This window comes from Thalassophryne amazonica, chromosome 14 (genome assembly GCF_902500255.1).
Source record: "Thalassophryne amazonica chromosome 14, fThaAma1.1, whole genome shotgun sequence".
Taxonomy (NCBI): Eukaryota; Metazoa; Chordata; class Actinopteri; order Batrachoidiformes; family Batrachoididae; genus Thalassophryne; species Thalassophryne amazonica.
In genome coordinates, this window is record NC_047116.1 from 6,174,054 (window position 1) to 6,185,297 (window position 11,244).

The window sequence follows — 11,244 nt, forward strand, 5'->3', positions numbered from 1 at the left end:
AACAACATGGGAAGGTTGTTAAAGGCAAACATACTGGTAGACCAAGGAAGACATCAAAGCGTCAAGACAGAAAACTTAAAGCAATATGTCTCAAAAATCAAAAATGCACAACAAAACAAATGAGGAACGAATGGGAGGAAACTGGAGTCAACGTCTGTGACCGAACTGTAAGAAACCACCTAAAGGAAATGGGATTTACATACAGAAAAGCTAAACGAAAGCCATCATTAACACCTAAACAGAAAAAAACAAGGTTACAATGGGCTAAGGAAAAGCAATCGTGGACTGTGGATGACTGGATGAAAGTCATATTCAGTGATGAATCTCGAATCTGCATTGGGCAAGGTGATGATGCTGGAACTTTTGTTTGGTGCCGTTCCAATGAGATTTATAAAGATGACTGCCTGAAGAGAACATGTAAATTTCCACAGTCATTGATGATATGGGGCTGCATGTCAGGTAAAGGCACTGGGGAGATGGCTGTCATTACATCATCAATAAATGCACAAGTTTACGTTGATATTTTGGACACTTTTCTTATCCTATCAATTGAAAGGATGTTTGGGGATGATGAAATCATTTTTCAAGATGATAATGCATCTTGCCATAGAGCAAAAACTGTGAAAACATTCCTTGCAAAAGACACATAGGGTCAATGTCATGGCCTGCAAATAGTCCGGATCTTAATCCAATTGAAAATCTTTGGTGGAAGTTGCAGAAAATGGTCCATGACAAGGCTCCAACCTGCAAAGCTGATCTGGCAACAGCAATCAGAGAAAGTTGGAGCCAGATTGATGAAGAGTACTGTTTGTCACTCATTAAGTCCATGCCTCAGAGACTGCAAGCTGTTATAAAAGCCAGAGGTGGTGCAACAAAATACTAGTGATGTGTTGGAGCGTTCCTTTGTTTTTCATGATTCCATAATTTTTTTCCTCAGAATTGAGTGATTCCATATTTTTTTCCCTCTGCTTGGTCTAAAAAAGTAACCGTTACTGACTGCCACAATTTTTTTTCCTGATTTCTTAGAGTGTTTCTTAAAGCCAGAAAGTTGCCATTTGAAATGACTTTAGTTTTGTGTCATGTCTGTGATCTGCTTTTTTCTACAAAATTAAACAACTGAATGAACATCCTCCGAGGCCGGTGATTCCATAATTGTTGTAAAACCTGAAGGCTGAACTCTGGTACAAACTTAGATCATCACTGATCACTTAGTATTAAAGACACGAGCACTTAAAAAGGTTTAAAGGACATGTGTCACGTTTTTAACGTCCCACTTAGTAAGACAACATAAACGTATTCGTGATTGTAAGTGTCTTTGCACACGTGCTAATAATTAGTGATCTCTGATGTATTTTATTTCTCACACTCTGAGTGTTAGCAGGTGCATTTCTGGAAAATGTTGGCAATTTTCAGAATTTTTCAATGTATGATGTCCTATTTAGCAAAACAGAAACATCTCAATGACTGACAGACAGAGGGAAACGAACCTGCTCCGTCAAAAAATGAAGCTTCTGAGCTGCTGTTCGAATGTGATGGCTCGGATTTACAGGGAGCAGATGACACGCTTCACCCTGAAACTTTTTCAGAGTGTCGGATTTTGGAACCTAAAGTGTGGAGATGTGCTGTTTGTGTGGATGCTGGTTTACTGAACCTGTGAACATGGGCGTAGGACATCTGACATTGTTTTTAAACAGACTGCCTGGACACAGAAATGGATTTGTTACATTGGAAAGTCAGAATACATTGTTTCCAGGAGTTCATGGACATTATTTTACGTGCCACGACCAAGAGAGAAGCAGAGCTACAGCCGGCAAACTCTCACACGCATGTGTTTCTTTGATCGCGTGACGTTTACATTGGGAAATTATTCCATAACACGATGGTGAGTCTGGCATGTTGTTGTGTGGGCTGCTGAAGAGGAGGTACTGCTGGCCCACCATCACCAGAGGGCGCCCTGCCTGGAGTGCGGGCTCCAGGCACCAGAGGGCGCCGCCGCCTCACGGGAGCAGCCTCGGTGACAGCTGTCACCCATCACCTGAGACAGCTGACGGCAATCATCAGTGGGGTATATCAGCAGGACGGCATCTCCACCTCATTGCCGAGATATCGTTTCTACCAGAGAGGTAACATATCAAAGCCTACTGAGTACACAGTTTTGACTGAGCTAGTTATTGGTTTACTGTTCCAACGAGAGGTGGAGGTACCTTTCCTGCCGTTCGGAGTTCTGGGTGCAAACGCGCCCCCATCTAACTGTTCTTTTTCCCTCGCCAGCAGTACCAGGTCCGACACGCGGAGGCAGTGGCCACCTGGGAGTTCGGGACTTGGCGGCTCCAGTATTCCCGGGGTCCTGTGGCGGAGGAAGCCGTGTGGTTCCGGTCTTACCTTGGAGAGGCGTCTCCTATCTTCGAGCCTGCCCACACGACACCTTTGTGTATTGACTTTTGTCCATTTCTGTAATTGGTTGTATTCGTTGTGCACATTCACAACAGTAAAGCGTTGTTATTTTGACTTACTCCATTGTCCGTTCATTTGCGCCCCCTGTTGTGGGTCCGTGTTCCTACACTTTCCCAACACATGTTCCCCTTTTGTGTTTTGTGGCTAGATTTCTGTTTTTTTTTTTTTACTTTGAGAGAGTGTAAATTTAGTGCTGGAATGTGTGTACAGTAGTGTTCAGAATAATAGTAGTGCTGCGTGACTAAAAAGATTAATCCAGGTTTTGAGTATATTTCTTATTGTTACATGGGAAACAAGGTACCAGTAGATTCAGTAGATTCTCACAAATCCAGCAAGACCAAGCATTCATGATATGCACACTCTTAAGGCTATGAAATTGGGCTATTAGTAAAAAAAAGTAGAAAAGTGGGTGTTCACAATAATAGTAGCATCTGCTGTTGATGCTGCAAACTCAAATCTATTATGTTCAAACTGCTTTTTTAGCAATCCTGTGAATCACTAAACTAGTATTTAGTTGTATAACCACACTTTTTCATGATTTCTTCACATCTGCGAGGCATTAATTTTGTTGGTTTGGAACCAAGATTTTGCTGGTTTACAGTGTGCTTGGGGTCATTGTCTTGTTGAAACACCCATTTCAAGAGCATGTCCTCTTCAGCATAAGGCAACATGACCTCTTCAAGTATTTTGACATATCCAAACTGATCCATGATACCTGGTATGTGATATATAGGCCAAACACCATAGTAGGAGAAACATGCCCATATCATGATGCTTGCACCACCATGCTTCACTGTCTTCACTGTGAACTGTGGCTTGAATTCAGAGTTTGGGGGTCGTCTCACAAACTGTCTGTGGCCCTTGGACCCAAAAAGAACAATTTTACTCTCATCAGTCCACAAAACATTCCTCCATTTCTCTTTAGGCCAGTTGATGTGTTCTTTGGCAAATTTTAACCTCTTCTGCACGTCTTTTATTTAACAGAGGGACTTTGCGGGGGATTCTTGCAAATAAATTAGCTTCACACAGGTGTCTTCTAACTGTCACAGCACTTACTGGTAACTCCAGACTGTCTTTGATCATCCTGGAGCTGATCAATGGGTGAGCCTTGGCCATTCTGGTTATTCTTCTATCCATTTTGATGGTTGTTTTCCATTTTATTCCACGCGTCTGTTTTTTTTGTCCATTTAAAAGCATTGGAGATCATTGTAGATGAACAGCCTATAATTTTTTGCACCTGCGTATACGTTTTCCCCTCTCCAATCAACTTTTTAATCAAACTATGCTGTTCTTCTGGACAATGTCTTGAACGTCCCATTTTCCTCAGGCTTTCAAAGAGAAAAGCATGTTCAACAGGTGCTGGCTTCATCCTTAAATAGGGGGCACCTGATTCACACCTGTTTGTTCCACAAAATTGATGAACTCACTGACTGAATGCCACACTACTATTATTGTGAACACCCCCTTTTCTACTTTTTTTTACTAATAGCCCAATTTCATAGCCTTAAGAGTGTGCATATCATGAATGCTTGGTCTTGTTGGATTTGTGAGAATCTACTGGTACCTTGTTTCTGTTGTGTGGGCCGCCAGAAGAGGAGGTACTGCTGGCCCACCACCAGAGGGCGCCCTGCCTGAAGTGCGGGCTTCAGGCACGAGAGGGCGCTGCCGCCATGGACACAGCCGGGGTTGACAGCTGTCACTCATGACAGCTGTTACCCATCTCCACTTCATCCATCCACTCCATAAAAGCCGGACGTCATCTCCACCTCGCTGCCGAGATATCATCTACCTGTGAAGGTAATTTCTCTGCTGACTTAAACTTAAATAATAGTCTGAACTCTTTTGCAGCCGTTTTCCTGTGGTGTGCCTTATCAGCTGGATTGGCGTTTGGTGTGAACAGCGACGGCTACGCTTCACACCCAATCCAGATAAGTGGTTTAACAGGAGCTGCACGAGTGTGTGATTAGAGGTGGAGGTGACTTTCCACCTTCTGACTGTTTTTGTTACTGGGTGTGCACACACCCACATCTCACTGTTTGTGCTCCTCGCCAGCAGTACCAGATCTGACAGTCGGGGACGGTGATCACCTGGGAATTCGGGACTTGGCGGCTCCAGTATTCACCGGGTTCTGTGGCGGTGGAAATCGTGTGGTTCCGGCTCTTCTCAGGACAGACGTCTTCTATCCTAGAGCCTGCCCACACGTCACCTTTGTGTATTGACTGCTATCAGATTCTGTGATTGTCTGTATAATCGTTGTGCACATTCACAACATTAAATTGTTACCTTTTGGCTCATCTATTGACCGTTCATTTGCGCCCCCTGTTGTGGGTCCGTGTCACTACACTTTCCCCAACAGTTTCCCATGTAACAATAAGAAATATACTCAAAACCTGGATTAATCTTTTTAGTCACATAGCACTACTATTATTCTGAACACTACTGTATGTGTGCAGCAAAGCTCACTGTGTGTGTGTGTGTGTGTGTGTGTGTGTGTGTGTGTGTGTGTGTGTGTGTGTGTGTGTATATATATATATATATATACGCGTGCTGTGCAGCTGATGAGACACTCGTTTTCTCCCAGCAGCAGATGTATTTGTTTTTTAGATTTTATTCAAATCAAATCAAATCAATTTTATTTATATATCGCCAAATCACAACAAACAGTTGCCCCAAGGCGCTTTATATTGTAAGGCAAAGCCATACAATAATTACAGAAAAACCCCAACTGTCAAAACGACCCCCTGTGAGCAAGCACTTGACGACAGTGGGAAGGAAAAACTCCCTTTTAACAGGAAGTAACCTCCACCAGAACCAGACTCAGGGAGGGGCAGTCTTCTGCTGGGACTGGTTGGGGCTGAGGGAGAGAACCAGGAAAAAGACGTGCTGTGGAGGGGAGCAGAGATCAATCACTAATGATTAAATGCAGAGTGGTGCATACAGAGCAAAAAGAGAAAGAAACACTCAGTGCATCATGGGAACCCCCCAGCAGTCTAAGTCTATAGCAGCATAACTAAGGGATGGTTCAGGGTCACCTGATCCAGCCCTAACTATAAGCTTTAGCAAAAAGGAAAGTTTTAAGCCTAATCTTAAAAGTAGAGAGGGTGTCTGTCTCCCTGATCCAAATTGGGAGCTGGTTCCAGAGGAGAGCCTGAAAGCTGAAGGCTCTGCCTCCTATTCTACTCTTACAAACCCTAGGAACTACAAGTAAGCCTGCAGTCTGAGAGCGAAGCGCTCTATTGGGGTGATATGGTACTATGAGGTCCCTAAGATAAGATGAGACCTGATTATTCAAAACCTTATAAGTAAGAAGAAGAATTTTAAATTCTATTCTAGAATTAACAGGAAGCCAATGAAGAGAGGCCAGTATGGGTGAGATATGCTCTCTCCTTCTAGTCCCTGTCAGTACTCTAGCTGCAGCATTTTGAATTAACTGAAGGCTTTTCAGGGAACTTTTAGGACAACCTGATAATAATGAATTACAATAGTCCAGGCTAGAGGAAATAAATGCATCAATTAGTTTTTCAGCATCACTCTGAGACAAGACCTTTCTAATTTTAGAGATATTGCGCAAATGCAAAAAAAGCAGTCCTACATATTTGTTTAATATGCGCATTGAATGACATATCCTGATCAAAAATGACTCCAAGATTTCTCACAGTATTACTAGAGGTCAGGGTAATGCCATCCAGAGTAAGGATCTGGTTAGACACCATGTTTCTAAGATTTGTGGGGCCAAGTACAATAACTTCAGTTTTATCTGAGTTTAAAAGCAGGAAATTAGAGGTCATCCATGTCTTTATGTCTGTAAGACATTCCTGCAGTTTAGCTAATTGGTGTGTGTCCTCTGGCTTCATGGATAGATAAAGCTGAGTATCATCTGCGTAACAATGAAAATTTAAGCAATACCGTCTAATAATACTGCCTAAGGGAAGCATGTATAAAGTGAATAAAATTGGTCCTAGCACAGAACCTTGTGGAACTCCATAATTAACCTTAGTCTGTGAAGAAGATTCCCCATTTACATGAACAAATTATAATCTATTAGATAAATATGATTCAAACCACCGCAGCGCAGTGCCTTTAATACCTATGGTATGCTCTAATCTCTGTAATAAAATTTTATGGTCAACAGTATCAAAAGCAGCACTGAGGTCTAACAGAACAAGCACAGAGATGAGTCCACTGTCTGAGGCCATAAGAAGATCATTTGTAACCTTCACTAATGCTGTTTCTGTACTATGATGAATTCTAAACCCTGACTGAAACTCTTCAAATAGACCATTCCTCTGCAGATGATCAGTTAGCTGTTTTACAACTACCCTTTCAAGAATTTTTGAGAGAAAAGGAAGGTTGGAGATTGGCCTATAATTAGCTAAGATAGCTGGGTCAAGTGATGGCTTTTTAAGTAATGGTTTAATTACTGCCACCTTAAAAGCCTGTGGTACATAGCCAACTAATAAAGACAGATTAATCATATTTAAGATCGAAGCATTAATTAATGGTAGGGCTTCCTTGAGCAGCCTGGTAGGAATGGGGTCTAATAGACATGTTGATGGTTTGGAGGAAGTAACTAATGAAAATAACTCAGACAGAACAATCGGAGAGAAAGAGTCTAACCAAATACCGGCATCACTGAAAGCAGCCAAAGAGAACGATATGTCTTTGGGATGGTTATGAGTAATTTTTTCTCTAATAGTTAAAATTTTATTAGCAAAGAAAGTCATGAAGTCATTACTAGTTAAAGTTAAAGGAATACTCGGCTCAATAGAGCTCTGACTCTTTTTCAGCCTGGCTACAGTGCTGAAAAGAAACATGGGGTTGTTCTTATTTTCTTCAATTAGTGATGAGTAGTAAGATGTCCTAGCTTTACGGAGGGCTTTTTTATAGAGCAACAGACTCTTTTTCCAGGCTAAGTGAAGATCTTCTAAATTAGTGAGACGCCATTTCCTCTCCAACTTACAGGTTATCTGCTTTAAGCTGCGAGTTTGTGAGTTATACCACAGAGTCAGGCACTTCTGATTTAAGGCTCTCTTTTTCAGAGGAGCTACAGCATCCAAAGTTGCCCTCAATGAGGATATAAAACAATTGAGATAATCTATCTCACTCACAGAGTTTAGGTAGCTACTCTGCCCTGTTTTGGTATATGACATTGGAGAACATAAAGAAGGAATCATGTCCTTAAACCTAGTCGTCTACTGTAATGAAACTTATTCCCCACTGCTGGGTAGTCCATCAGAGTAAATGTAAATGTTATTAAGAAATGATCAGACAGAAGGGGGTTTTCAGGGAATACTGTTAAGTCTTCAATTTCCATACCATAAGTCAGAACAAGGTCTAAGGTATGATTAAAGTGGTGGGTGGACTCATTTACATTTTGAGCAAAGCCAATTGTGTCTAATAATAGATTAAATGCAGTGTTGAGGCTGTCATTCTCAGCATCTGTGTGGATGTTAAAATCACCCACTATAATTATCTTATCTGAGCTAAGCACTAAATCAGACAAAAGGTCCGAAAATTCACAGAGAAACTCACAGTAACGACCAGGAGGACGATAGATAACAACAAATAAAACTGGTTTTTGGGACTTCCAATTTGGATGGACAAGACTAAGAGACAAGCTTTCAAATGAATTAAAGCTCTGTCTGGGTTTTTGATTAATTAATAAGATGGAGTGGAAGATTGCTGCTAATCCTCCACCTCGGCCCGTGCTACGAGCATTCTGGCAGTTAGTGTGACTCGGGGGTGTTGACTCATTTAAACTAACATATTCATCCTGCTGTAACCAGGTTTCTGTAAGGCAGAATAAATCAATATGTTGATCCATTACTATATCATTTACTATCATTTATTGATAACACTCAATCGTGCACAAAGCTGATCCTGGAACAGAGATGGTTATTGACAGGCTATGTTCCTGACTCACGGCTGTGCAGGTGCACAGAAACATTCTTTGAGCCGCTGCTTTTACTGTGACTACATCAAAATGAACAGTTTTCACTTAAAAACAAGTCATTATAACACGACATCACACTTATGTCGACTTTGGAATTAATCTGTGCCTCTGTTCTTAACGTTAGCAGCTACATTCCATTCAAGCGCACGCTGGGACGCTTCTAGTTGCAACATCACTTGTCACAAACACACAAGTACTTTGTTTTCAGGCGTCTCCGTAGCTGTTTATTGTGAATGCCGTATACTTTGAATTATTTTCCTTTGTGCACATCGTCATCATGTGAAGTTTGACTAAAATCCAAAGAGCAGTTTAGAAGAACTTACTTTATTTTCCAGAGTATAAATTGCACCTTTTTCTCTATATCAGCTCTTTAGTTTGTGATTTTTGTGTATAGTTTAAGTGTACTTTTTATTATTACCATTTATTCTTTTCTTATCAGAGTTTATTTTGTTTAGCGCTTTGAGTCCTGTGGAAGTCTGATATAAAGACTTACTAGAATTATTAGTGTTAATAACAAATATATACAACAAAAATCATGTAAGTCGCACCTGAGTATAAGTCACAGGACGTCCCACACTAATCAAAAATGCAACTTATACTCTGGAAAACAGTACATTTATTCAAAAATACAAAACAAACACCCAAATAGAACAGACAAACTGAGTTATAATGAGTTACTTCTCACTAAATGATCATCTCTCCATCTCATAAGTGTTTGATTTACTATTTCATATCTACAAGTGTCAGAAACGTTTCCCTGCCTCTGACTGACAGCACAGTGAGAAGAAATGACAGAAGCGGAGTCGTCTCAAAGCTTGGTCTGTACTTGCAAGAAGCGAGCAGTCAGTCAACATGGGCAAAATGCAACATCGTCTCACTGAACACCTCAATCCAGACTTCTAGCTTTTGGCACAATTTAAACGCCCCGGTTACCTGGTTAGCCGATTATATGCAACAATGTTTTTTACAATAGTTGCTGAAAATCATTTTCTTATGAACATACAGTCAATTATTCTCCAAGCGAGCAGGGTGTCCTCCTGTTCTTCAGTCCTTGAGATAAGACATCCAGCTGCATTCCTTCCTCTTCTCCGTCTTCACATGAACTTTTAGCATGAAATCATTCCCATTAAAATGCAAAGGTCACAGAACATTTGTAGTACAATACACTTCATGATCACATGATTATAAGACATTTTCTTACAACAGGTTTTACACAGTTTTGTTAATAAAGAAAATAAGTTAAAAATAATTTTAAATTTCTCTATAAGGATATAGAGCATCATGTTTGTATTTACAGGATATTTTTCCATTAACCAGCTTCAGTCTCCATTTATTTATTGTATTATAATCTATAAAATTTATTGATTTTATTGAGAACAGAATCTGAAAAGCAGATTTCTCTTTCAGTGGAACTGTGGAATTTGTTCTGTCTCGTTCTGGTTTTAAATCCTGAGTTGTGCTGTTCAAGGTTTTAGTTTCCATTTGCACCACAAAGCATGTGAAAAATGTTCAAAGCTGAGATTTGCAGGATTGTGGAGGTGAGCTCTGGAAAACAGTCGAGGATCAAATCAGCAGCTTTGAAGCTGCAGACAAACTTCGGCCGCTCCGTGTCTGTGTTCACTTTTTGTCTGACCTGCGCTCACTTCATCCTCTTCACAGTTCTTCTCTTTTCATTCACAGCAAATTTCAACATCTTTTACACTTTAAAGCCGTCAGGGTCCAGCACCACCGCATCCCCTAATGCTGACCTCGTGTCCTTCACTAACCCTGCGTCCTCCTTCACTAAACTCGTGTCCTGTCTTTCCAGGCGCTGTTGAAGATGGACTGTCAGGGTCTGGTGGCCAGGCTGGTCATGGACTTTGTCCTCCTGACCACAGCCGTGGAGGTGGCCGGCCGCTGGAGGGAACTCGCCGAGAGGCTTGTCAAGGTTTCCCGCCAGCAGATGGATGCCTATGAGGCTCCGCACAGAGACAAGAATGGGGTGGTGGACAGCGAGGTACTTCCTGATTAGATTCGGTTTGAATACGCCCCTGTAAGGTCGCTGAGCAGGTAGAATATGGTTGCACGATGCATCACTGAACCATCGCTATCACGACATCTGCATGAGCGTTAACCACATTGCAGGACAAACCACGTGAAGCAACGCCAAGAATGTCACCGCGAAGGTTGTTGTTGCTTCATTTTTAAAAATGCAAAGTTCTCTTCTTCCACAATGAATCAACATGAGAAGTCTTTCCATAAACAAATGGGATATAATTTAGGTGTTCGTGGATGCATGGAGTTTGATGATGACACACAGACTCTGCATACGTCACAAACTCCTGTATCAAAGTCAGAGGAAGGAAGGAGGCTCCTGGAAACGTGATCTTCTGCACCAACACCTACCAAAAAACAAACAAACTCTAAAGTATGAGACTGGAAGCTCTCGAGTTCTCGCTGGTCAGCAGCAGTTAGTTTAGTCGGACAGCATTCTCTCAGAAATGGGCCAGAAAAATGTGTAGAATCACATTAAAAGTCCCCAAAAATCCCCTTGTGGCTTTTTTCAAAATACAATTTGGTTTTTTCCTTCTGGAAAGCTTCAGAATCAGATTTAAGTGTCTAAATAACATTTTTCAAAGTATAAGTTTCACCTTTTATTCAGTATCAATTCAGTTTGGGATTTTTGTGTGTTATTTTTAATTAGTGGCATTTATTCTGTAGAGTTTGTTTAGCGCTTTGAGTCCAGTGACAGTCCTAAAACAGTCACTATAATTAGTATTTATAAGTGAGTGATTTTTTTTTGTATATAAGTTACAGGAACTGAAACAAATAAAAATAAATAAATGACCTACAACTTA

The 11,244-nt window shown here is 41.0% G+C and overlaps 1 protein-coding gene across 1 annotated transcript in view; it reads left to right on the plus strand.

Moving 5' to 3' along the window:
• The window catches only part of LOC117524464 (SH3 domain-binding protein 4), a 58,351-nt gene that overhangs the window by 44,340 nt on the left and 2,767 nt on the right, over positions 1–11,244 (plus strand). Inside the window, exon 4 of the mRNA XM_034186255.1 lies at positions 10,215–10,403. Coding sequence (XP_034042146.1) covers positions 10,215–10,403 — 189 coding nt within the window. The remainder of the gene's footprint in view (positions 1–10,214; positions 10,404–11,244) is intronic.